Raw genomic sequence first — 27660 nt, 5'->3', positions numbered from 1 at the left:
AACCAAGGGGGCAGTGACCCAAAAAAGGTTTGAGAAAAACTGATTATCCTCTTCAATTCCAGGCCCCAAGCCCAAATCTCCCCAGCCCAGCAGCTGAGGGGCGTTGAGAGATGCTCTCCCCCCACTGGGGCAGCAGCGGATGTGGGGCTCCTCTGGAGGCCTCATGTCATGCGATGCAAGAAGCAGACTCAGCGCATGCCAGAAAGCTCAGGTTTTATTTGGGGATAGAGGATCCCACAGCAGCTTCCCCAGAGATAGAAGGAGGGGGCATGGCAACACATTGATGTCTGTTCTGGGATTGGGGTCTTCTCAGACAGGGTGATCAGGTTGAGAGACTCAGTCCTCCTCAGTGGAGTTTTCTGGGGGAAGAAAAGAAAAAGAGTCAAAGGGGAGGCAGCCAAGTCATTGAGCACTGGCCCTTAGGGCAAGCAGCAGCAATGACAGAATCATACAATTGTAGAGTTGAAAGGGACCCCCAAGGGTCATCTAGCCCAACCCCCTTAAAGAAGGAACGACATTCCTCACAGACAGACAGCCAAACCCTGCTTATAAACCTCTAAAGAATAAGATTTCACCACCTCCCAAGGGAGACCATTTCACTGATGAAAAGCTCTCACTGCCAGAAGTCAGAAGCTCCTTTCTTGAAGCCGTTGGTAAACTCACCCATGGGTAGGGCAGGATGAGACCAGCAAGGCAGCTGAGAGAGAACCCTGTGGACCTCCACAGTCTGCCCCCTGCCCTCCACATGCACACTTATAAATATTTAGAGACAGAGATAAATAGAGAGACAAAGAAGCTCAGACACACATGGAGACAAGAATCTTACCTGTTTGCCCACAGACCATCATGCACTCCAGTTTGGTGGGAAACCGATTGCCATTCCCCCCGCAGAGCCCATAGACAAATATCTCGCACTTCCTGGTGGCTGAGTTGTAGTAGTAAAATTGTGAATAACCCTCACATGGACCAGGGTCCTTTGGCAGCTTGCAGACCTCTGAGGCCACAGAAGGGGGAGAAAGAGAAAGCAGAGAGGTTTTTCTTAGGGCAGGAAGGTGTCAAGAGTTTTTAATTCCAACTTCATGTTCCCTGCATGCATTCCTCCTTAAGAAGTCACCACCACCCCACCACCCCGCTAGAGGGAATGAATCACAGACTCTTCTCCTTCCAAAACAAAATAAAAAAATTCCTTCCAGTAGCACCTTAAAGACCAACTAAGTTAGTTCTTGGTATGAGCTTTCATGTGCATGCACACTTCTTCATGCACACGAAAGCTCATACCAAGAACTAACTTAGTTGGTCTTTAAGGGGCTACTGGAAGGAATTTTTTTATTTTGTTTTGACTATGGCAGACCAACACGGCTACCTATCTGTAACTGGAACTCTTCTCCTTCCAGGCAGAGAGGAATTGCGCCTGGGCTCTTTGGGCCAGCCCAGCTCAGGGACTGAATCTGAGGACCTCCTTGTGGCTGCTGGCTCAAACCTTTGCAGCCCTCTCGCCTCTCAACCCTTTGCCAAATGCTCCAACCCCAAACCCTCCTTCCAAGAGCTGCAAAAACATATGATTTTGGGCACAAACTAGGAGTCACCCTATGGCAAAGGTTGCTTATCACCGAACATGGAGCTAATACATGACTCCTCCTTATTCTGGGGATTTGCAAGGAGTGTCGTCCTCTTTTAAGGAATCCTGAGGGCAACGCGTCAAATACACCACAGCTGCCAAACTGTCATTTCCACCTCCCAGAGAAGGACTTTGAAACTGGGGTGTCAGAATTTCTAAGGCCACCTTCATTCTTGCAAGGCTACCCACCGTTGGATTCTGAGTCCAAAGTTTTAGTGTCCTATTTCAGATACCATCTCTTATATTGAAATTTCAAACTGCCCCAATCACAAATGTCCATACAAAGATTATGGCACAAAGCCAGGCTTCTCTTTGATGGAGAAAGTGAGAGAGAGGGAGAGAGAGAGAGATGGATTACTAAGCCCTTCATCAGTGCTGGAAAAGAAGGCATTTCAACTCCTCGCCGCTGTGAAAATCGAAAGCTTCTGCCACTTAAAGAAAGAATGTAAGAGCAGCTTGCAGGATCAAGCTATTGTCTTCTCTATGCCAGCATCCTGTTCATATCTTCATCATTTCCTGGGAGATGGGCGGGGCTTGCTTCTAGGTACAAGGTGTGTGTCCTTAAGTCTCTCCTGCAGCTTACCTGAAAGTGGGTCTGGGCTGCAAAGGCAAGTTTTCCTCCTGCCCTGCCTCAGAAGCCCAGCAGGTGGCACCAAATCTGCACCCCTCAAGTCTGCTGCTCCCAAGGGGTGCTGCTCTTGGCCATAGCGGGGAGGGGGTGTCAGAAAAGGGCTGGCATTTCTGAGGCAATGTATTAGTGGACATCCTACACCCCATCTTAATGTGGATTGGGAAGCCCTTTTCGTTAGTTACCTGCTCTTCACCCTTAGGTCCCAGGGAACATTACAACCTTAAAACAAAAGATTAAAAGCAGTTTGAAGCAACTTAAAAAGGTAAAGGGACCCCTCACCATTAGGTCCAGTGGTGGCCGACTCTGGGGTTGCAGCGCTCATCTCGCTTTATTGGCCGAGGGAGCCGGCATACAGCTTCCGGGTCATGTGGCCAGCATGACTAAGCTGCTTCTTGCGAACCAGAGCAGCGCACGGAAACGCCGTTTACCTTCCCACCGGAGCGGTACCTGTTTATCTACTTGCAGTTTGACGTGCTTTCAAACTGCTAGGTTGGCAGGAGGAGGGACCGAGCAATGGGAGCTCACCCCGTCGCGGGGATTCGAACCACCGACCCTCTGATCGGCAACTTACACCCACAAAAATAAGGAGAATCAGATTCCCTGTTCTTTGAATATCTGAACAGGAGAGCTGTATCACTTGCTGAGGGTAGTGGTTTCCCACCAGTGTGTTGTGGCACCCTGGGGTGCCTTGAATGATGGGCAACACTGGCCGCTGTCTCTCTTTCCTTCCCTCCCGGGGCAGTGGGAGGGGCTGTCCGGAGGACTCCCAATGAGAAGGGGGAGGAGAGGAGGCTGAAGCAACACTCCACAAGAAAGGGCCAAAGCTAGGCTTTCTGTCACTCGGGTCAAAGACCCAGTCTGGCGCGCACACACACACACACACCCCTCAACACTTTTATTCATAGAAGCCCTGGCAAAGTCTCATTGCTGGGAAGGGGAGCAAATTATATAAGGAACACCTTGGCAAGAGGGGGTGTCCAGTGGCACAGCAGAGTGGCAGAATGCCCCGCTCTCACTGAATTTCAGCATTCCCAGTGGGGAATGAAACCACACACCTTCTGCATGCAACTCAAGGGCTGTTCCCCTGAGCTTCCCCAGCTTCCTGAAGGAATTTTCATGACTGCACTTCTCTCAACAACAAATGATTGCTAGAGAAATGCTTTTGACGCATGTGCCTGTAAGGAGAGAGGAAACAGGATCCCTTACCTGGAAGCCTCTGAAGAGAGGCGGGTGTCAGCTCAGCCCAGAGGGCGAGGAGCCCCACAAGGAGCACAAGAGCACCAGACTTCATGGTGGGTGAGGCTAAGTAGAGAGTCCACTGCCCAACCGGATTGCTCCCTTATATTGCCCAGGATTGCAGAATCACAGCAAGCTCAGGAGGATGGTGAAAGTGGTGAGCAGGACAGAGAGGAAATTCTCCCCCCCCCCGACCAGGTTTTGTAACAAACGGTCCCAACGGCTGAAAGGTTGTGGGCAACCTTTCCACAGAGGTGCCTGAGTGAGGAGGACGGCTAGAAATGACAAGCCGAGGAAACCCATACACCCTCAAACTTGCTCTCTCCAGTTCTTTGCACAGAGCTAACATTTCCACCCTTGCACCTCTAACGTCATTTATTTGATCTCAGAGGAGCCGGACTTCGCCATCACAGAAGAGATATAATTATAGTTATTGTTTGTTAATGACCTCTTGATTAATTACAGGTTGAAAAATTAAAGCACAGTCTTATAAACAGTCTAAAACAACTTGCAATCATAAAAACAAGGTGGGTGGGTCCTAAAAACACACATCTCAAGTGTCAAAAAGCCAGGTAAAAGAGTTGCTTCTTCAACCAGCTCTGGAAGCTGAGCAATGAAGATGCCATCTGCTGTGGAACCAGGTTCAAGCTCCTTGTATTACTGGCAAAGCCCTGAACAACTTGGGTCCAAGATCCCTCAGGGATCACCTGAACCCTGATATTCCAGCTCGATCACTGAGATCATCTGCAGGAGCATCTTAGGTCATTTCTTGGGTTGCTGAGGCTTCTTTGACAACAACCAAGTTGTCATTGGCCCACTCCTGTGGAACTCCCTGCCACTGGAGACTAGGCAGGAGCCTTCTGTGCCAACATCTAAACACCTGCTGAAAACTTTTCTATTCTTCCAGGCCTGTACAGTCAATTGAGAATATTTTCCCCCACAATGGTCTGCTGGTGTTTGTTTCTAATTTGTTTTTTTGCTTTCAACTTTTCAACTTTTAATTATTATATTGCCTGGTTTTATGTCTTTATATTGATGTAAACCACTGTGAAATGTTTTATCAATCTATCAACCAACCAACCAACCAACCAACCAAACAAACAAACAGTACAGATTCAGATGCAAAGAAACAGATCAAAATGCAACAGCATCAATAAAAAGGGACAACCCAAGCCAGGTAACTGCCAATATCCGTAGATGTCCCCCTGTCCCAGGAAGCAGAAAGGGAGCCCAGCTTGCCACAGGGGCATGGACACACCATGTGGGGTCTTCCCTCCTTCTCTCAGCTTCCCACCACGTGTGTCACAGGAGCAGAGGGAGACTGAGTGCTGAATCAGCCTGTGGTTGGGGGGGCACCTCTCTCTAGCATGCAGATCCAAACTGAGTGTCAGGTGTTATGTACTGGGTTGAATAGGATCCAAACTGCAGCAGTCTGATTGGCCCTAGAACAATAGGATCCAAAAGGCAGCAGCCTGATTGGTCCTAGAACAATAGGATTCAGAATGCAGCAGTCTGATTGGTCCTAGAACAATGCAGCAGTATGATTGGTTGGCAGGAACTACCCAATCATGCTCCAGATAGAAGTGAATCCACAACCTGATTGGCTTACAGTAGAATTCCGGAATTAGCCAATCATGTTCAGCCCATTGTGTAAATAATGTATATAAAGCAGATACCTTGAGGGGACTTTCATTCATTCCTCCTCACCACTATGAGCTGAATAAAGAGCATGAAATCACTTTGCGACTCTGAGTATATTTCACTGGCGACGAAGGTGGGATCCCGCTGAGCTGACTGCCACACACAGCACCGCAGCACCGCCACCTGCCGCACCGCTGCCTCGCACCGTGTATCCAGGCTTCAGCTCCGGGACACAAGGAACTCAGAATGGCAACCGACAGCAGCTTCTCACCGTTCAACCCAGCATCCGGAGACTGGGAAGCGTACGCCTCCCGTTTCACCTTCCTCCTAGAAGCCAAAGGGGTCACCGATGAAGAAGACGCCAAGAAGAGGGCAATATTCTTCAGCGTTTGCGGAGAGGAGACATTTGAAATTGCCCGGGCTCTCCTTGCGCCTGAAGACGTTGCTACTGTTCCATACAAAACAATAATGGAACAGCTGAAGGGGCACTTTTCGCCACAGCCCTCAGTGGTGGCTCGTCGAAATGCCTTCTATGCAAAGCGGCAAGCCCCTGGGGAAACCATAACTGGGTTTGTGACCTCTCTCCGCCAAGCCGCCCGGTTCTGCAACTTCTCAGAGCTGGAGAACATGCTTCGTGACCGCCTCGTCGGTGGCCTGAGGGATGAGAAGCTGCAACGACGCCTCTACGCTAAGAAGGACCTAACGTTCCAGGTGGCTCTGGAGGAGGCCCTGGCAACGGAAGCTGCCGAGAGGTCGACGCAAGAGGCACGGCCGAGCCAGCCATCCCAACCGAGGGTCCACCATGAAGACCTCACCGACGACTCAGGATCCAACAGGGAGGAGGTGCACCGAGTACAGCAGCGCACTCAAGCAGCCCACATACCACAGCTGCCTCGACGAGAAGGAGGGAACTGCGCAAGTTGCGGAGAAAGTCACGAGAGGAGGACCTGCCGTTTCCGCAACGCAGAGTGCAGGCAGTGCAGAAAATCGGGACACATCGCCCGGGTGTGTCGGGCTCGGCCCACCCGACGCCAGGCATCAGATGACCAATCCAAGAGCCCCAGGTCCCGGGGCCCAACGCACCAAGGCAACTCGACGGAGCTCACGGACTTCCAGGTATACCAGTTGCCCCACCCCAACGTAGAGAAAATTTATGTTGACGTACAGATAGAGGGGGCCCCATGCCGCATGGAGCTTGACACGGGTTCAACTCTATCCATAATCTCGGCAAGGACCTTAAGGAAACTGTGTCCTACTGGGGGTCCCAAACTCAGGCCGGCCCCATTCACCCTCCGGGACTTCCAGAAACGTAAGGTCCCCACAATGGGGGTGGGGACCTTCAGGGTGCAATACCGAGGGCGGACGCGGCAACTGGAATTGCTGGTGGTCAAGGGCCCCTACATTAGCTTACTGGGATTGGCATGGTTTGGACCACTGGGGCTAGTCGTCACCGGGGTGAACCACACTAGCTTACAAGTGGACGTGGACGCCATATGCAAGGAATTTCCGGGGGTTTTTGATGGGAAATTGGGACAGTATACGGGCCCCCCAATTGCTCTACAGCTTGACCCCGCAGTACGACCGGTCAGGCTCAAGGCCCGCCGGGTCCCGTTTGCCCTGAAACCCCGTATAGACGAGGAATTGGACCGGCTTGTGGAGCAAGGAGTGCTGGAGCCGGTGCCTAATGCCCCCTGGGAAACCCCAATTGTCACACCCGTCAAGCCTAATGGTTCGGTCCGCATCTGCGCAGACTACAAATGTACCATAAACAAGGCCCTTACGGCCCATGCATACCCAGTGCCAGTGGTCAGCCATGTTCTTGCCACCCTGGCTGGGTCGAAAATTTTTGGCAAGCTGGACTTGGCCCAAGCATATCAACAGCTGCCAGTAGATGAGGCCACAGCAGAGGCACAGACGATTGTGACGCACAGAGGAGCATTCAGGGTAAAGCGGCTGCAATTCGGTATCAGCGTGGCACCAGGCATATTCCAGAATCTAATGGACTCTCTACTTAAAGGGATTCCTGGCGTCACCCCCTTCTTCGATGATGTGTTGATTGCCGGGCCCACACCAGAGGAGTTTGAGGACCGCCTCCGCACCGTTCTGCACCGTTTCCAGACGGCGGGTCTCAAGGTGAAGCGGGAAAAATGTCTACTAGGAGTGCCTCAGGTGGACTTTCTTGGATTTATGGTGGACGCAGAAGGGGTCCACCCGACTGGGGACAAGGTACGGGCCATTTGTGATGCCCCAGCGCCCAAGAACAAGACTGAACTCCAGGCCTTCTTGGGACTATTGAACTTTTACCATTCCTTCCTTCCCCACAAGGCGGCGGTAGCGGAGCCCCTACACAGACTCCTGGACAAGCGGGCCCCTTGGGTGTGGGGCCAGTGCCAGGAGGCCGCATTCCAGGCAGTCAAGGACTTGCTTGTCTCAAACTCGGTCTTGGCACACTTCGACGAGAGGCTGCCGGTGGTGCTAGCATGCGACGCCTCGCCCTATGGAATTGGCGCTGTCCTGGGACACCAACTCCCGGATGGAAGAGAGGTACCAGTGGCATACTTTTCCCAGACACTCAACGCAACCGAGCGGAACTACTCGCAAATCGACAAGGAGGGTCTGGCAATCGTGAAGGGAGTAAAAAAATTCCATGATTTCTTGTACGGGCGGCCCTTCACCGTGGTGACTGACCACAAGCCGTTGCTTGGCTTGTTTGCCCCTGAAAAGCAGACCCCCCAAGTGCTGTCTCCTCGCGTCCTCCGGTGGTCAATTTTCCTTGCCAGCTACCAGTATGCACTGATTCACCGTCCGGGGAAGGCGATGGGCCATGCGGACGCCCTCAGCAGGCTACCACTACCGGAAACAGGCCCCGACCCAGCACCTGCACAAGAGGTTATGAGCCTGGAGCTGCTTCCTGACCGCCCCATTCAGGCACAAGAAGTTGCACACCATTCCAAGAAAGATAGGGTCATCTCCCGGGTCCTGGACTGGGTGTGGAGGGGATGGCCCAGCAGCAGCCCCGGGCCAGAATTCGCCGGCTACACAACCCGCAAACATGAACTGTCAGCCCACAAGGGGTGCCTGTTATGGGGAAGCAGGGTCGTTGTTCCCCAGCCCCTCCGCAAAAGGGTCCTCACAGCCCTACACGAGACACACCCAGGGGTAGTAAGAATGAAGGCCCTTGCCAGGAGTTATGTGTGGTGGCCGGGGATCGACGGAGAGATAGAGGCCTGGGTCAAACACTGCCAGGCCTGCCAAGAATCCCGCCCAGATCCCCCAAGGGCCCCAGTCCAGTCCTGGGAGTCCGCCCGAGCACCATGGTCACGCCTGCATGTGGACTTCGCTGGCCCCTTTCAGGGGAAAACATTCTTCATAGTGGTGGATTCCTACACCAAATGGCTGGAAGTCGCACTGGTACCGTCCACTTCTACGTCCGCAGCCATCCGGGTACTACGCAGGCTGTTTGCAACCCACGGGCTCCCTGACACTCTCGTCTCAGACAACGGGACTGCATTTACGTCAGGAGAATTCCAAACCTTCACAACGCAGAACGCCATCCGCCACATCCGTTCGGCGCCATTCCACCCTGCCACCAATGGCCAAGCAGAACGCATGGTGCGGACCACCAAGGACACCCTTCGCCGTATGACACAAGGGGATTGGGAGTACCGCCTTGCCACATTCCTTCTAGCACAGCACAGCACCCCCAGCTCAACGACTGGCCGGAGCCCCGCTGAACTACTAATGGGTCGGCGCCTTGCAATCAGATTGGACCGCCTTCACCCCGATAGAGCTCAGGATGAGGCAGTGGTGGGGGAAGGCAAGAACCCCCGGACCTTCGAGGCTCAGGACCCAGTGTACGCAAAGAATTTTGGGGCAGGCCCAGCATGGGTACCCGCCACAGTCACCAGGGTCACTGGCCCCGTGTCGTATGAGGTGCTAACGGATGGGGGGCAATGCTGGCGCCGCCACTGCGACCAGATACGGCGACGATTCCCAGGAGAAAACCAGGAGGAGGAAAGGGCAGAGGAGTCCCAAGGGAACAGAGGGGCAGTGAGGCCCATAGAGCACGAGGGGCCAGCAGGAGAGGCAGAATCAGTAAATACAGAGAGGACCTGCGAGGCCGAAAGGACACCGGAACCAGAACCACGACTGAGTGAGCCGGTTGCGCCAGACCAAACAGCCCCATCACAGCCAGCATCCTTGGAACACGAGCCAGAACCTGAACCCCGGACCAGGGAACACCCCAGGCCGCAACGCACACGTAGGCCGCCAGCGTACCTTGAGGACTATGAATGCGACCTCCCGGGCAGGACTGGAACTTAGAGGGGAGGGGTGTTATGTACTGGGTTGAATAGGATCCAAACTGCAGCAGTCTGATTGGCCCTAGAACAATAGGATCCAAAAGGCAGCAGCCTGATTGGTCCTAGAACAATAGGATTCAGAATGCAGCAGTCTGATTGGTCCTAGAACAATGCAGCAGTATGATTGGTTGGCAGGAACTACCCAATCATGCTCCAGATAGAAGTGAATCCACAACCTGATTGGCTTACAGTAGAATTCCGGAATTAGCCAATCATGTTCAGCCCATTGTGTAAATAATGTATATAAAGCAGATACCTTGAGGGGACTTTCATTCATTCCTCCTCACCACTATGAGCTGAATAAAGAGCATGAAATCACTTTGCGACTCTGAGTATATTTCATCAGGCATGGATGAAAGCTCCAGGGCCAGATCCTACGCCTGCCTGCCAGGACTCCTTCAGCCAAGAGCAGGGAGTGAGCGATGTCTCCTCCCAGGAGAGGGAGAAACAGAAGATGTTATCTGACCTGCTAGAAAGGAGTGGGAGAAACCTGGCCGAAGGATCCCTCATGAGGACGTCGTGAAAGGAGGACACAACGCCAGCTCAGTTGGTGGACTCTTTCAGCTACCCATGAGGGGTTTCTCAACTTGGTGCCCACCAGACTCCACCTCCCAGAACAGCCAGAAGATGCAGAGGCTCATGGGAATTGCGGCCAATTCAGAGGGAGGCTGCCTTAGAGAGTGTTTCCCATGGGGGCTTAGAAAGATGGAGATTGGGACAAGGGAGTCCAAAGAGACACTCACCTAGAGGCATCTGACCAGACACAGGTCCCAGCTCACCCCAGAAGGCAAGGAGCGCAACCAGGCAGAGGCCGATGGACTTCATGGCAAAGCAGGACTGAGTCCTCTGCCTGCGCCCAGGAGGCTTTATATCCCGTGCAGAAGGAACTGACAGCACATTTGGGAATCTCTCAGCTCCACCCAGAATGAACAGAAAGCAGAAAGGAATGGGTTGGTTGGGAGAGGCTGGAGAATCTGAGTGACTGGAGAGGAACCTTTCCAAGCCAGCACCCCATTCGTAGGCAGGCGATGACTCTGTCCTAGGCGTGCCTCTTCTGTTATCAAAATGCAAAGGATCACAGAAATGAGGAGCTGCCTCCAGGTGCTTCCAAGCCCCAGGGGAAGTGCAGCCAAAACCCAGGAGACCCGATGCCAGCCTTGAGTCTGGGTGGGCTTGTGCCTGGGGCATTCAGAAAGAGGGCATCAGTTGTGCCAAAGGGGAAAGGGCCCCTTGCCTGCAGGAGGCAGGTGTATTCCCCTCTCCAAAGTGGATGTCATTGCCCACCTGGGCTGCAGAGCTGAACTGTGGCTGGGGCTGACAAGCCACACTCCTAAGAACATAAGAAGAGTCCGCTGGATCAGGCCAATGGCACATCTAATGCAGCATAAGTAAAGGTAAAGGGAGCCCTGACCGTTAGGTCCAGTCATGGCCGTCTCTGGGATTGCAGTGCTCATCTCGCTTTACTGATCATGTGGCCAGCATGACTAAGGCAAACCAGAGCAGCACACAGAAACGCTGTTTCCTTCCTGCCGGAGTGGTACCTATTTATCTACTTGCACTTTGACGTGCTTTCGAACTGATAGGTGGGCAAGAGCAGGGACCGAGCAACGGGAGGCTGCAGAGGCTCAGGGCAGAGAGGTGGAGGGAACTAAGTTCCCACAGGAGGAGTGCTTGCCTCCAGGCCAGGAGAGGTGAGTCACCTGAGGATCGGGGCCGCCCTATGCCTTGCGGCAGATAAAAGCCGGCCAGCCCCAGTCCCAAGTTGCAGGAGCAACATTGTTGGTTGCTAGTCCCTGCCTGAACCCTGTCCTGCTGTTCTGCCAGAGCTCCTGACCCGCCCTGGCTCCCTGCTTGCATGCCTGTTCCTGACTTCACCTGACTCCCTGCCCTTGAGGAGCTCGCCAAAGCTGCCACACCAGAAATTGGGTGTGGAGGGGGTAAAAGGTAAAGGTAAAGGGGCCCCTGACCATTAGGTCCAGTAACCCTCCAGCCTCTCCTGAGCTGCAGAGACTCAGGGCAGAGAGGCGGAGGGAACTAAGTTCTCTCAGGAGGAGTGCTCGCCTTAAGGTCAGGAGAGGCGGGTCACCTGTGGGCCGGGACCGTCCCTGGCCTCAGAGGAGATAAAGGCCAGTCAGCCCAGTCCCAGGTTGCGGGAGCAACTTTGTTGGAAACCTGTTTCTACCAGCACCCAGACCTGTTCTTCCGGAGTTCTTCTTGCTTTGGACCCCGCTTCACCCTTGGTGGACAGTCTCCAGACCCTCGACCCAGGACAGGACTCTGACCATGCCTGTCTGTAACCCCCCCCCGGGTCCAGCACAGGACCAATAGACCTCTCTCCTTCTTCAGTGCTCCAGCCTAGCTTTGTGCTTTATTGGACACCCAGGTGGACAGAGCTGAGTGAGAGCAATCCCCTTCCCAGCTCATCTACCCAGGTCTTCGTAACACATGCCAAGTCAGGGCCCTCATCTACAACAATAGAATTACACAACTGTAGACCGTAGGGATCCCTTCTAACTCTATGATCCTATGGTTCTACTTCAAAGATTCCTGAGTAAGTCGAGCAGTCAAGGAGTAAGAGGAGAGGTCCTCTTGTGGATCTTGAACTGGTTAAGTTGTAGGAAGCTAAATAAATGGGCAGTTTTCCAAATGGGGAGGCATGCATAGACAATCTTTCTGTGAAAGGGAAAGGGTTCTGTGGCACTGGGAGAAGGAGGAGAAAGGGCTTACCTGGATACTGGCTGGAGGCAGGTGTCAGTTGACCCCAGAGAGCAAGGAGCCCCACAAGGAGGAGGAGGCCACCCCACCCCATGGTGGACAAGCTAAGTCTACTGCCCAGCCCACGACTCACTTATATCTCAGAAAACAGGTTCAATAGGGGATTCCCAAAGAAGGTGGTGAAGGAAGAAGGGACAGAGGTCAGGTCAGGAAGTGGGACAGAGTGGACATTCTTTTCTTTCTAAGAAGGTTTTGCAACAAACGATCACAAAGCAGCTAAAGCAACCTGAACTATTTAATATCCTCAGCAATCTGGGCCACCTCACTGCTCATCCCATCTTTGGATTGTTTGTGAAAAAGTTGAAAAGCACAAGTCTCAATACTGGTTCTCGATGAACTCTGCTTTCTATTACTCTCCACCTAGAGAGCTGTCTGGAGAGCAGTTCCTCCTCTGCTCTCCCTGCTCCCCCAGGTTTCCTTATGATACACCTGTGAGCCTGCATGAGCCCCTCCCATCCAGATCCCCAGACGGGATCACACCTTCCTCAGCCTCCAGCCTTCCCCGAGGGAAGAATGGTCCCTAAGGTTGATTCATGGCACCTCAAGGATGGAGGCAGCAAGTCTGGCTCCAACAGAGGACATGGCAGCTCTTATCACCTGGCTCTAACTGTGCTCAGGTGTGCCAGGTGTGGGAATGTTCTGGGGTGCAGGAGAGAATATATTGACTAATTATATCCTTATCCAACTTGTGCTAACAAGTTCCCAAAGTATCAGCAAAGTTTATGACATTCCCTTTTAAGTTCGCAATGGTAACGTCTGCACAGGTTCGCTAGAACCTCTATAATAATTGTTGTTGTTTAGTCGTTTAGTCGTGTCCGACTCTTCGTGACCCCATGGACCAGAGAACGCCAGGCACTCCTGTCTTCCACTGCCCCCCGCAGCTTGGTCAGACTCATGCTGGTAACCTCGAAAACACTGTCCAACCATCTCGTCCTCTGTCGTCCCCTTCTCCTTGTGCCCTCCATCTTTCCCAGCATCAGGGTCTTCTCCAGGGAGTCTTCTCTTCTCATGAGGTGGCCAAAGTACTGGAGCCTCAGCTTCACAATCTGTCCTTCCAGTGAGCACTCAGGGCTGATTTCCTTCAGAATGGAGAGGTTTGATCTTCTTGCAGTCCATGGGACTCTCAAGAGTCTCCTCCAGCACCATAATTCAAAAGCATCAATTCTTCGGCGATCAGCCTTCTTTATGGTCCAGCTCTCACTTCCATACATCACTACTGGGAAAACCATAGCTTTAACTATACGGACCTTTGTTGGCAAGGTGATGTCTCTACTTCTCAAGATGCTGTCTAGGCCTGTCATTGCCCTTCTCCCAAGAAGCAGGCGTCTTTTAATTTCGTGGCTGCTGTCACCATCTGCAGTGATCATGGAGCCCAAGAAAGTAAAATCTCTCACTGCCTCCATTTCTTCCCCTTCTATTTGCCAGGAGGTGATGGGACCAGTAGCCATGATCTTCGTTTTTTTGATGTTGAGCTTCAGACCATATTTTGCACTCACCTCTTTCACCCTCAATAAAAGGTTCTTTAATTCCTCCTCACTTTCTGCCATCAAGGTTGTGTCATCTGCATATCTGAGGTTGTTAATATTTCTTCCGGCAATCTTAATTCCGGCTAGGGATTCATCCAGCCCAGCCTTTCGCATGATGAATTCTGCATATAAGTTAAATAAGCAGGGAGACAAAATGCAGCCTTGTCGTACTCCTTTCCCAATTTTGAACCAGTCAGTTGTTCCATATCCAGTTCTAACTGTAGCTTCTTGTCCCACATAGAGATTTCTCAGGAGACAGATGAGGTGATCAGGCACTCCCATTTCTTTCAGAACTTGCCATAGTTTGCCATGGTCGACACAGTCAAAGGCTTTTGCATAGTCAATGAAGCAGAAGTAAATGTCTTTCTGGAACTCTCTAGCTTTCTCCATAATCCAGCACATGTTTGCAATTTGGTCTCTGGTTCCTCTGCCTCTTCTAAATCCAGCTTGCACTTCTGGGAGTTCTCGGTCCACATACTGCTTGAGCCTTCCTTGTAGAATTTTAAGCATAACCTTGCTAGCGTGAGAAATTAGTGCAATTGTGCGATAGTTGGAGCATTCTTTGGCACTGCCCTTCTTTGGGATTGGGATGTAGACTGATCTTCTCCAATCTTCTGGCCACTGCTGAGTTTTCCAAACTTGCTGGCATATTGAGTGTAGCACCTTAACAGCATCATCTTTTAAAATTTTAAATAGTTCAGCTGGAATACCATCACTTCCACTGGCCTTGTTATTTGCAGTGCTTTCTAAGGCCCATTTGACTTCACTCTCCAGGATGTCTGGCTCAAGGTCAGCAACCACACTACCTGGGGTATATGAGACATCCGTTTCTTTCTGGTATAATTCCTCTGTGTATTCTTGCCACCTCTTCTTGATGTCTTCTGCTTCTGTTAGGTCCTTTCCACTTTTGTCCTTTATTATGGAAATCTTTGTACGAAATGTTCCTTTCATATCTCCAATTTTCTTGAACAGATCTCTGGTTCTTCCCATTCTATTGTTTTCCTCTATTTCTTTGCATTGCTTGTTTAAGAAGGTCTTCTTGTCTCTCCTTGCTATTCTTTGGAAATCTGCATTCAATTTCCTGTATGTTTCACGATCTCCCTTGCATTTTGCTTGCCTTCTCTCCCCCGCTATTTGTAAGGCCTCATTGGACAGCCACTTTGCTTTCTTGCATTTCCTTTTCATTGGGATGGTTTTCGTTGCTGCCTCCTGTATAATGTTACGAGCCTCCATCCATAGTTCTTCAGGCACTCTGTCCACCAAATCTAAATCCTTAAACCTGTTCCTCACTTCCACTGTGTATTCATAAGGGATTTGACTTAGATTGTATCTTACCGGCCCAGTGGTTTTTCCTACTTTCTTCAGTTTAAGCTTGAATTTTGCTATAAGAAGCTGATGATCTGAGCCACAGTCAGCTCCAGGTCTTGTTTTTGCTGACTGTATAGAGCTTCTCCATCTTTGGCTGCAGAGAATATAATCAATCTGATTTCGATGCTGCCCATCTGGTGATGTCCATGTGTAGAGTCGTCTCTTGTGTTGTTGGAAAAGCGTGTTTGTGATGACCAGCTTGTTCTCTTGACAGAACTCTATTAGCCTTTGCCCTGCTTCGTTTTGATCTCCAAGGCCAAACTTGCCAGTTGTTCCTTTTATCTCTTGACTCCCTACTTTAGCATTCCAATCCCCTATAATGAGAAGAACATCCTTCTTTGGTGTCACTTCTATAAGGTGTTGTAAGTCTTCATAGAATTGGCCAATTTCAGTTTCTTCAGCACCAGTAGTTGGTGCATAAACTTGGATTACTGTGATGTTAAAAGGTCTGCCTTGGATTCGTATCGAGATCATTCTATCATTTTTGAGATTGCATCCCAGTACAGCTTTTGCCACTCTTTTGTTGACTATGAGGGCCACTCCATTTCTTTTACGGGTTTCTTGCCCACAGTAGTAGATATGATGGTCATCCGAACTGAATTCACCCATTCCCGTCCATTTTAGTTCACTGATGCCCAGGATGTCAATATTTATTCTTGCCATCTCATTTTTGACCACCTCCAACTTACCCATGTTCATGGTTCTTACATTCCAGGTTCCTATGCAATATTTTTCTTTACAGCATTGGACTTTCCTTTCGCTTCCAGGCATATCCGCAACTGAGCGTCCTTTCGGCTTTGGCCCAGCCGCTTCATCAGCTCTGGATCTACTTGTACTTGCCCTCCGCTCTTCCCCAGTAGCATGTTGGACGCCTTCCGACCTGAGGGGCTCATCTTCCAGCGTCATAACTTTTATATGCCTGTTGTCTTTGTCCATGGAGTTTTCTTGGCAGGGATACTGGAGTGGCTTGCCGGTTCCTCCTCCAGGTGGATCACGTTTGGTCAAAACTCTCCACTATGACCTGTTCATCTTGGGTGCCCTGCTCGGCATAGTTCATAGCTTCTCTGAGTTCTTCAAGCCCCTTCGCCACGGCAAGGCAGTGATCCATGAAGGGGCTATAATAATTACTCTGGTAATTTCTCCTTTTGTTCCCTCTTAAAATACAAGACATGACACAGTCTTTATAAAAGTATAAAAGAGTTTACTCACGTTCTGTTCACAATGTGATCCCAGAAGGCAGACAGCTTTAAAAAGGTTACATACACTCAGAATCTATCTTGTAGCAAGATAGTCCTTATCTCCTCTCTTGGCTGGGAGCCAAGAGAGCATCCTTAGATGTTTCCTCATCGAAGGAAGATGGCAGAGAGAGAGGCAAGAGAGAGAATGGCTGCCTGCCCTGTGCTTTTATCATTACCTGCACAGGTGAGGCCACACCCACCTCTGGTCACATGCGGAGGAAGTCCGTCCCCAGGAAGTTTACCTGCTTGCTGGACAGACATCCCTCCCCATGTTCTAACATGTACACTCTAGGAATGTTGTCATTGACTGCTCCTGTGTTTTACATCCCACACCAGGAAGCTCTTAATTTAGAGCCCTCCTGGCGCTTTTCCATTCTTATCTTGTGCAACAAAGAAGCATTTCCCAAAACTCTTTGGATAGTGCACTTCTGCTGATGCAGCTTAGAATAGCATGAGCCTTTTCCTCTTCCTGCATCACAGTGTTGACTCATGTTAAGCTTGTGACCTATTAAGACCCCTAGAACTGTTCCACGTGGTCAATGGAAACAAAAGCCAAAGAGAGATCTAGAAGCAGGAGCAAGGCAGATAGAAGCAGGAGCAAGGCAGCATTTCTGCACTACAGGGGGTTGGAATAGATGACCCTCAGGTCCTTTCCAAGCCTACTTTTTATGATTCCCCCTGTCCTGCTCTCTGCAGAGGTCATCCATCAGGCCGCCTGAACCCAGGTTGGAATGGGTCCAAATATTCAGCATCATTCAAGAATGCTTGCAGCTGCCACTGGCACAGCCTTCTCTGGGAACTTCTCCATGAAGGACTTGCACCCTGGACTTTAAGAAGGCTAATTTCAAAAAACTGAAGGAGCTACTGGGTGAGACCCCATGGTCAGAAATATTCAGTGAGAAGGGAGTCCAAGAAGGATGGGAGTTTCTAAAAGGAGAAACATTGGAGGCCCAAACGCAGACAATACTAACAAGAAAGGAAAGGGGGGGGGCATCTAAGGAAACTGGTGTGGCTGCATAAGGAGCTTGCAGATGAGCTAAGAAGGGCATGTATGAGAAATGGAAGAAAGGGGAAATCACAAAGGAGGAGTAGACACAAGTAGCCAACAGTTGTAGGTTGAAGGTCAGGTGGGCTAAAATTCAGAATAAGCTCAGGCTCAGTGGTTAAAAATAATAAAAAAGGTTTCTTTGGCTACGTCTGAAGTAATAAATATTTTTTATTTATTTTCCAATATCGTTCCAATAGCAGCCTCATTATAACAATGTCAATTTTATCCAATTAATACAATTATTAAAACCAATTTGTATATGTGTGTGTATACACACACACACACATTCATATATAATTATACAATTTAGTTAAACTGGCCTCCTCACATGCTAGTTTTGATGGGTTCCCCTTTGGGTTTTTTGGTGGTTTTTTTCTGAGTTCCAAAATCCTAATAATTTCAATTACACTCCCTTCAAGATAGCAATCCCATGTATAACAGCTACAATCTTATGGTTTCAATTCATGTTAATATGTTAAGCAACATAAAGTTTCAAGTGAGGTATTCAGTCTGTAATCATTGTTCTTTCCTGCGTGTGGTAATTCCCCCCCCCCCGATATTGTCCCAGCCATATACAGTATGGTGTTGTGTCCTTCATTCCTCTGACTTCATGGTCCCAATCCATGGGGGTGGATGATTAAAGGGACAGAGGCAGCTGGCTCTGGGGCATTCCTGCCACAATTCATAATAATTTCAAGGGGTTGGACAAGATAACGCTTTGGATCCCTTCCAACTCTGCAAGTCTATGATTCTGTGAAACGAATGTGCTTTGTTTTCCCAAGGAGGAGGAAGACCATTGATGGGAAGAGCGTTCTTCTGAGAAAAGGCACCTCCACTTGCCAGCTGGCAAGACCCATTTTGGGAAATGGCTCCCCAGGCAGAACAAGACAGGCAGGCCTGGGATCTGCTGACTGGTGGCATGATGTCTGCTCCCACCAAATCCTTCTGCCTCCCCATCTGGCCTGCTCAGCATTCCAGGATTCCCAAGTGCAGAACAGAGGACGACAAGGGCAGGCAGTGTAGGGCTGGAATGACTGGCCACTGGATCTTCTCCCCAGCCCAAGTGCAGCTCCTGGGCAATGCTAGGGGCTGCCTCAGGCAGCCACTTGCTCCAGCAGCCAAACTGAGCATTCTTGAGTCTCTGCCCCCCAGCAGCTTCTTCCGAGTTCTGCCCCCTTGAACAGGCCAACCCTCTCGCCTGAAGGTGGGCCCTCCATGCCTTCCCACCTGCTGCCCCCTCTGGGCATTTGGCCACTGAGGGGCTTGGGAAGCACTTGGTTCCTAGGTTCAGTGGAAGGACCCTCCTGGCTCTGGCTTTGTAATGTGAATCTCACAGTGTTATTATTTTCTTTATGGGGTTGGTTCAAACCACTACTCTGAATGCTCCTTTTCACAGGGTAAACTCACTGGGGATGAGTTTATGGAACCAAGGGGGCAGTGGCCCCAAAACACTGGGGAGCCACTGATCTCGACAAATATCCTCTCCCCTTCCAGGCCCAAATCTCACCAGCCCAGCAGCTGAGGGGCTTTGAGAGATGCTCCCCCCCCTCTGGGGCAGCAGCGGATGTGGGGCTCCTCTTGAGGCCTCATGTCATGCGATGCAAGAACCAGACTCAGCGCATGCCAGAAAGCTCAGGTTTTATTTGGGGATAGATGATCCCACAGCAGCCTCCCCAGAGATAGAAGGAGGGGGCATGGCAACACACTGATGTCTGTTCTGGGGTTGGGGTCTTCTCAGACAAGGTGATCACGTTGAGGGACTCAGTCCTCCTTAGTGGGGTTTTCTGGGGGAAGAAAAGAAAAAGAGTCAGCCAAGTAATTGGGCATGTGCCCCTTAGGGCAGGCAGCAGCAATGATAGAATAATAGAATTGTAGAGTTGAAATGGACCCCCAAGGGTCATCTAGTCCAACCCTCTGCAAGAAGGAATCTCATTTAAAGCACACCTTCCAGCTTGTCACTATCCTTCTGAAACTGAGGTGCCCAGAACTCAACACACAACTCCAGGTGAGCCTAGAGCAATACTATGACTTCCCTTGATCTGGACAATAGACTTCTGGTGAGGCAGCCTAGGATTGCATGAGCTTTCTTTGCTGTTGCATCACTCTTTTGACTCATGCTAAGCTTGTGGTCTATTAGGGCCCCACATGTACTGCGGTCAAGCCAGATGTCACCCATCCCATGTGCTTCAAGTCTGGCTCCTCTTGAAGCTCCTCAAGCCCCTTCCTCCATTGTGATAAGGGGAAGATCCACCATCCTTAAGTTCGTCCATGCATAGGACGGGATGGTGCCAGCAGCCCAGCTGAGATAGACGCCTGTGGAGCCCCACAGTCTGCTCCCTGCCCACCACACACACACAGAGAGAAAGAATGAATCTTACCTAAGTTCCCGCAGACCATCATGCACTCCAGCATGGTACGAAACCGATTGCCATTCCCCCCGCAGAGCCCATAGACAAATATCTCGCACTTCCTGGTGGCTGAGTTGTAGTAGTAAAATTCTGAATAACCCAGACATGGGCCAGGGTCTTTTGGCAGCTTGCAGACCTCTGAGGCCACAGAAGGGGGAGAAAGAGGAAGCAGAGAGGTTTTTCTTAGCGCAGGAAGGTGTCAAGAGTTTTTAATTCCAACTTCATGTTCCCTGCATGCATTCCTCCATAGGAATAATGCAAAGCCCCTCCATAAATGGGGAAGGAGTCATGGAGCCTTCTCTTTCCAGGCAGAGCGGAATTGTGCCTTGGGCTATTTGGGCGAGTCCAGCTCAGGGACTGAATTTGAGGGACCTGCTTGTGGCAGCTGGTTCAGATCTCTGCAGCCCTCTTGCCTCTCAACCCTTTGCCAAAGCTCCCACCCAAAGCTCTCCTTCCGAGGTCTGCAAAAACACACCAATCCCGAAAAAGCTCAATTTCAAAACATGACGAAGCTCATTGGGTGACTTGGGCCATAGCTTCCCTCACAGTGTTGTTGTTGTGGGGATTAAAGGAGGAAGGGAGAGAACGACGCATGCAGCCGTGAGCTCCATGGCAATGAAGGTAGGCGATAAACACAATCAACGAAGCCAATAAAATGAATTTCTGGTGGGTCCCACTTTCAGTACCTGGGCTGATTTTCCCGCAGGCTTCCTCGCAGGCCTCCTTTGTCTCAAACATGTTGCGGTTGCCCGAGCAGCCACCGTAGATGAACTGGTTGCACTTCTTCTGTGATGGGTTGTAGTAGTAACGTATCAAGCGAGCGCTGCATATTCCATCTTCAGGCAGCAAATGGCATCGGTCACTGCGAACTGTTGGAGGGAGAATGAATGGAGGTCCATGAGGGGAGCTTCTCAGGCTCCAGGGCACTTAAGTTGGCACTGCGGCTGCTGCCTCCACCAGTTGCCCAGAGAAGAGAGGGTGGGGGCAGAAGGGGCCAGGGGCTTTGCCAGTACCTGAGTCCATGCAGCCCTGGCTGCACCCGGTGAAGCAGCACTTCTGGGTGAGAGGGCAGTCTCGGTCGTCTCTGCAGGTGTCATTGCAGGGGGCAAAGGTGCGCACCAGTTCCACTTTTGGGCACACGCCAGGGTGCTCTGGAAAAAAAGAGATGGGAGATTGGGGGTGGGACTAATAATAATAATAATAATAATAATAATTTATTTATTTATACCCCGCCCATCTGGCTGAGTTTCCCCAGCCACTCTGGGCGGCTCCCAATCGAGTGTTAAAAACAATACAGCATTAAATATTAAAAACTTCCCTAAACAGGGCTGCATTCAGATGTCTTTTAAAGATAAGATAGCTGCTTATTTCCTTCACATCTGAAGGGAGGGTGTTCCACAGGGCAGGCGCCACCAATGAGAAGGCCCTCTGCCTGGTTCTCTGTAACCTGGCTTCTCACAGGGAGGGAACCGCAAGAAGGCCCTCAGCGCTGGACCTCAGTGTCCGGGCAGAATGATGGGGGTGGAGACGCTCCTTCAGGTATTCAGGTCCGAGGCCGTTTAGGGCTTTAAAGGTCAAGACCAACACTTTGAATTGTACTCGGAAACGTACTGGGAGCCAATGTAGGTCTTTCAAGACCGGTGTTATGTGGTCTCGGCAGCTGCTCCCAGTCACCAGTCTAGGTGCTGCATTCTGGATTAGTTGCAGTTTCCAGGTCACCTTCAAAGGTAGCCCCACGTAGAGCGCGTTGCAGTAGTCCAAGCGGGAGCTAACTAGATGACCCTTTGTAGCCCTCCCTACTTGACAGAGGCATGTGTCCAACTTTACCTCTGGACAGGAAAGCCCATGGATGGCCCTACTAAGTCCCTCCATGCTGGGCTGTGCAACACCACCCCCCTTAAGTCCAGGTTCTCTGACTTTCCCTGCTCACCCACCCACTCCATAAAAACACAAGAAGAGCCTTCTGGATCAGGCCAATGGCCCATTTTCTCCAGGGGCGAACTGGACGCTTCAATGGGAAGCCCACAAGAAGGACCCAAGCACGAGCCCTCTGCCCTCCTGGGGTTTCCAGCAGCTGGCCTTCAGAAGCATCGCTGCCTCCAACCGTGGAGGCAAACAGAGCCATCCTTCCAAAAGTCACTGAGAACCCTCTCCTCCTCCATGAATCTGCCTTTTAAAGCCATCTAGTGTGGAATCTAGACACGTATAAGAAAGGTTGTGAAAGTGCTTTTTGAAAAACAGTTTTGAAAAATATATGGAATTTGCCATAGCTCACCATCACCACCTTGTGTTACATTTGTATAATGCACTTTACAACACACTGAAAATGTTTTATTTGCAGCTGTAGAGCTGAGTCCCAGGTTGGTGGCCGCCATCGCCTCCTGTGGGAGTGAGTTCCATAGCTCAACTATGTGCTGCTGTGTGAAGACGTCCTTTCTCCTAATGAACTCCTGCGTTTACAGCTTCATATGCATATCTCTGGGTATTTCTGAAATGCGCTAGGTGGCCCATGCCACCAAGAAAAGCCCTGGAATTGTGTTTGGCATGCCAGGACTCACTCCTGGAGCATGTGAGGAAATCATTGAAAGGGGAAAACATCTGAGCATGTGCAGAGTTCATTTCCCCCTGTTATGCTCCTACCACTGGCAGCCACCACCATATAGCTTGGCATTAGGGAGTGGAGACTGCGTGAGCGGCAGCCAAGTGGGCTTGAGCCCCAACACCTCTTCCTGTGCAGAATTTAATACTGGTTCTCCCACCCACAAGCACTCAACTGCTCCCCCCACAATCAGGTCCCCATCTCTTTCCCCACCCAAGAAATACCTTCTTCAGCCACCTGGCAAGTCTGTCCACACCCGTTGCTGCAGCACTTCTGGATTGGCAAGTAGAGTCCTGAGCCACAGTCCTGGTCGTTGTTGCAAGTCGTTGAGCAGTTCGCAGCCTGGTCTGGCTGGGGGCTCAGCCTGGGGCAGGAGCCGGGCTGGTCTGGGGATGAAAGGAGAATGTAAGAAGCTAAGAAGGGCCTGCTGGATCAGGCCAATGGCCCATCTAGTCCAGCATCCTTTTTGTGGGATGTAAACACAGGAGCAGTCAATGACAACATTCCTAGAGTGTACATGTTAGAACATGGGGAGGGATGTCTGTCTAGCAAGCAGGTAAACTTCCTGGGGACGGACTTCCTCCGCATTTGACCAGAGGTGGGTGTGGCCTCACCTGTGCAGGTAAATGATAAAAGCACAGGGCAGGCAGCCATATCTCTCTCTCTCATCTTCATCTTCTGAAGGAGCAACATGCCCTCTTGGCTCTCAGCCAAGAGAGGACAGTACTATCTTCCTATAAGATAGATTCTAAGTGTATGTAACCTTTTTAAAGCTGTCTGCCTTCTGGGATCATATTGTGAACAGAACGTGAGTAAACTCTTTTATACTTTTATAAAGACTGTGTCGTGTCTTATATTTTAAGAGGGAACAAAAGGGGAAATTACCAGAGTAATTATTATAGAGGTTCTAGCGAACCTGTGCAAGCGTTACCGTTGCGAACTTAAAGGGGAATGTCTATAAACTCTGATGATATTTTGGGAACTTGTTAGCACAAGTTGGATAAGGATATAATTAGTCAATATATTCTCTCCTGCACCCCAGAACATTCCCACACTTTTCTCGCAGTGGCCAACCAGGTCACCCAAAGGGGATCCCTGCCTGAGTTTTCCACCCAAATAGACACCAAACGCCCTTGTGTGTATGGATGGGTGGTCAAGAGCACATCTGGGTCAGAAGGTGAGGCAGATGGGAGGTTCCTGACTTCATTTCTCCCCCCAAAAAGAGGGGCTGCTGCTTACCCTCAAGTGGGAGCATGCACTGATGCCCACAGCCGGTCTGGCAGCAGCGCTCACTCCCTGCGCAGCTGTTGTCCGTAGAGCAGAACTGGCCGCACTGGGTGTCATTGTTTTGGATCAGAGTAGGACAGGTGCCAGGCTTCTCTGTGATGGAGAAAGAGAGAGAGAGGGAGAGAGAGAGAGAGAGAGAGAGAGAGATGAATTACTAAGCCATTACTAAAATGGGTTACTAACCATTTATAATCTTAAAATTCAGATGGGTCTGCAAAGCATACACCTGAAGCATCAAAAGCCAGGGGAAAGAGATGCTTCTTCAACCTCCTTCAGAAGCTGCACCATGGAGGTGTCATCTGCTACTGAGTCGGGTTTCAGGTCCTGGCATTGATTTACAAAGCACTGAACAACTTGGGTCCAGGAGACCCCAGGGATCACCTGAACCCTGATATTCCAGCTCGATCACTGAGATCATCTGCAGGAGCATCCTTGATCATTCCTTGGGTTGCTGAGGCTTCTTTGACAACAACCAAGTTGTCATTGGCCCACTCCTGTGGAACTCCCTGCCACTGGAGACTCAGCAGGAGCCTTCTGTGCCAACATCTAAACACCTGCTGAAAACCTTTCTATTCTTCCAGGCCTGCACAGGCAATTGAGAATATATTCCCCCACAATGGTCTGCTGGTGTTTGTTTCTAATTTGTTTTTTGTTTTTAACTTTTAATTGTTATGATACAATACGATAATATTTATTGTCATTGTCCCATACAGAACAACGGAATTGAAAAAAATCTACAACGGACATTCAAAAACCAACAAGCTTGCTATCCCAGCTATCCCAGCCTGGTTAACCCCCTAAAAACTATGATTTCCCATTTTTAAATACAATATACTCCCATAGAGACTCCTTACACTGCTTTAAAAACCAAAATCACATTTGGATAGAAACTGTTTCTCAGGCTGCTAGTGCTGGTCTTTATAACCCTGCACCTTCTTCCAGAAGGCAGAATCTGAAAGAGATCATTTCCGGGGTGCGCACTATCCTGCGCTATCTCTGCAGCTTTCTTATGGCACCTGGCAGCATAGATTTGATCCAAGGTGGGAAGAGTGCACCCAATTATTCTCTCCGCAGTCTTTACAACCCTGGACAGCATTGTTTTTCCCCTGGCCGTGCAGCTCCCAAACCACACACACACAGACCATAAGCTAGTACGCTCTCCACAGTGCAATGGTAAAATGCCATCAACAGGTCCTTTGAGAGATTATTTTTCTGTAGGATAATTATTTTATTGTCTGGTTTTATCTCTTTATATTGCTGTAAACCACTGTGAAATGTTTTATTAAACAAACAAGCAGTACAAATTCAGATACAAAGAAATAGATAAAAATGCAGCAGCATCAGTGAAAAGGGACAATTAAAGCCAGGTAGCCGAATCAATAAATCCTGCCAATATCCGTAGGTGTCCCCCTGTCCCAGGAAGCAGAAAGGGAGCCCAGCTTGCCACAGGGGCATGGACACACCGTGTGGGGTCTTCCCTCCTTCTCTCAGCTTCCCACCACGTGTGTCACAGGAGCAGAGGGAGACTGAGTGCTGAATCAGCCTGTGGTTGGGGGGGGGGCACCTCTCTCTAGCATGCAGATCCAAACTGAGTGTCAGGCATGGATGAAAGCTCCAGGGCCAGATCCTATGTCTGCCTGCCAGGACTCCTTCAGCCAAGAGCAGGGAGTGAGCGATGGCTCCTCCCAGGAGAGGGAGGAACAGAAGATGTTATCTGACCTGGCAGAGGCAAGTCTAGCTCAGGTGGAAGAGCGTGAGACTCTTAACTTCAGGGTCATGGATTTGAGCCCCACGTTGGGCAAAATATTGCAGGGGGCCCTGGTGGTCTCCCCCAACTCTCCCATCCTGTGTTTCTATGATCCTATGAAGGCTCATGCTAGCTTCACCGTTAGGAGAGAGGCAGCTGAAAAACAGCAATAAAATGAAAGCAGATCAGGAGGAGGAGTAAGTCAAACAACAAGAAGGTTTCTATGAGCACATCATAGACAGCAGGGCTCTTAAATATAGGAAGTGTCAGATCATTGCTACATCTTGCCCAATGTTGTCAGCACTGGCTGGCAGTAGACTTCAGGGGAGATATTCTGCCCACTGAGCTTCAGTCCCATCCCAAAAGGGGAGAGAGGGAAAGACCAGGAGGAAACTATTAGCTTCTGATCACAGAATTATCAGAGGGTAGAGTTGGAAGGGATGCAGACAGTCATCTGGTCTAATGCAGGAGTCATGGCTAAACAGGACATCACAATTTTAATACAGTTTGAAAAACCCAAGCAATGTACAAAGGGGGAAAAATGAATAAACACATCGTAACAATATGTAAAAGCAGCACAGCTACAAAGTGACTCTTAATATCCATGTCTGACCAATAGCACTATTCTGAAATGGTTTGGGTAAATTATTATTATCAGGGCTTCTTTTCAGCCGGAACTCAGTGAGTTCCTCTCAGGTAGGTGCCATTGCCATTCTTAGAGAATGAGGGAGGTGTTCATGGTGAGTTCTGACACCTCTTTTTCTAGAAAAATAACTCTTCTTCTTCTTCTTCTTCTTCTTCTTCTTCTTCTTCTTCTTCTTCTTCTTCTTTGCAAACCACCCTATACCTCAAGTCCCAGGGCAGTTCACAGGATAAATTCACAATATAAAAACACGAAATACACAATCAAACAACCCCCCAATAAACGCCAACCCAATAAACCACCCCAAGGCATTTTAAAAGGGCATTGGGAGGACAATCAGCTAAAGGCCTGGTTAGTGAGGAATGTTTTTGCCTGGTGCCTAATGGTTTATAATGAAGGTGCCAGGCAAATCTCCCTGGGGAAAGCATTCCAGAAACGGGGAGCCATTGCAGAAAAGGCCTGCTCTTGCGAACATAAAGTTCTTTTTTAAATTCTGAAAACATAAGATCATTGGCCCATAAGATCATTTCACCCACCTCAAGTCTGATCCCTCTTGCCCCTGACAGCAGGATCTATAGGGAAGGGGAAGCTATGGAACAGGAGACGGTGGTTTCCTGGCAATGAGGACTCTTTCAGCTACCCAGACAGGGTTTCATACAGGAGCCCCAAACCAGCACAGCCAGAAGATGCAGAGGCTCATGGGAATTGCAGCCAATTCAGAGGGAGGCTGCCTTAGAGAGTGTTTCCCATGGGGGCTTAGAAAGATGGAGATTGGGACAAGGGAGTCCAAAGAGACACTCACCTAGAGGCATCTGACCAGACACAGGAGCCAGCTCACCCCAGAAGGCAAGGAGCGCAAGCAGGCAGAGGCCGATGGACTTCATGGCAAAGCAGGTCTGATTCCCCTGCCTGCGCCCAGAAGGCTTTATATCCTGTGCAGAAGGAACTGACAGCACATTTGGGAATCTCTCAGCTCCACCCAGAATGAACAGAAAGCAGAAAGGAATGGATTGGTTGGGAAAGGCTGGAGAATCTGAGTGACTGGAGAGGAACCTTTCCAAGCCAGCACCCCATTCGTAGGCAGGCGATGACTCTGTCCTAGGCGTGCCTCTTCTGTTATCAAAATGCAAAGGATCACAGAAATGAGGAGCTGCCTCCAGGTGCTTCCAAGCACCAAGGGAGACCTTGAGTCTGGGTGGGCTTGTGCCTGGGGCATTCAGAAAGAGGGCATCAGCCGTGCCAAAGGGGAAAGGGCTCTTGGCTGCAGGAGGCAGGTGTATTCCCCTCTCCAGTGTGGATGTCATTGCCCACCTGGGCTGCTTTCATGAGAAGAAGAGGTTCCAGGTGAGGTGGGAACAGAGCTGAACTGGGAGAAGGAGGAGAAAGTGCTTACCTGGATACTGGCTGGAGGCAGGTGTCAGTTGACCCCAGAGAGCAAGGAGACCCACAAGGAGGAGAAGGCCACCCCACCCCATGGTGAACAAGCTAAGTCTACTGCCCAGCCCACGACTCACTTATATCTCAGAAAACAGGT

The 27660-nt window shown here is 50.2% G+C and overlaps 1 protein-coding gene across 2 annotated transcripts; it reads right to left on the bottom strand.

The window, feature by feature from the left end:
* Positions 1-203: 203 nt before the first annotated feature.
* Positions 204-27291, bottom strand: LOC307217881 (uncharacterized protein). 2 transcript variants are annotated; one of them, XM_079979904.1, is made up of 7 exons: positions 26929-27291; positions 23689-23829; positions 22674-22835; positions 20864-21001; positions 20537-20719; positions 827-994; positions 204-359 (listed from the first exon to the last, which is right to left on the bottom strand). In XM_079979904.1, the coding sequence occupies exons 1-7, from the start codon at positions 27008-27010 to the stop codon at positions 337-339; spliced, it is 897 nt and encodes a 298-aa protein (XP_079836030.1). In that variant the 5' UTR covers positions 27011-27291; the 3' UTR covers positions 204-336. The 2 variants fall into 2 exon arrangements, with proteins under 2 accessions (XP_079836030.1, XP_079836029.1); XM_079979903.1 differs by lacking the exons at positions 204-359; positions 827-994 and adding exons at positions 19064-19226; positions 19821-19988 and having other exon boundaries at positions 26929-27287.
* Between the last annotated feature and the right edge of the window lie 369 nt (positions 27292-27660).

The sequence above is a fragment of the Podarcis cretensis genome (genome assembly GCF_951804945.1).
Source record: "Podarcis cretensis genome assembly, chromosome: 6".
Taxonomy (NCBI): Eukaryota; Metazoa; Chordata; class Lepidosauria; order Squamata; family Lacertidae; genus Podarcis; species Podarcis cretensis.
This window is presented reverse-complemented; position numbering and strand designations above follow the sequence as displayed.

Bases quoted from the DNA above. Each gene is read 5' to 3' on its own strand.
- LOC307217881 (XM_079979904.1), bottom strand. From the start codon at position 27,010: ATGAAGTCCATCGGCCTCTGCCTGCTTGCGCTCCTTGCCTTCTGGGGT. The intron at 21,002-22,673 runs GTATTTCTTGGG...CTTTTTTTCCAG, and splicing joins TTGCCAGGTGGCTGAAGAAG to AGCACCCTGGCGTGTGCCCA. The intron at 20,720-20,863 runs GTACTGGCAAAG...TCCCTCCAACAG, and splicing joins CCAGGGCTGCATGGACTCAG to TTCGCAGTGACCGATGCCAT.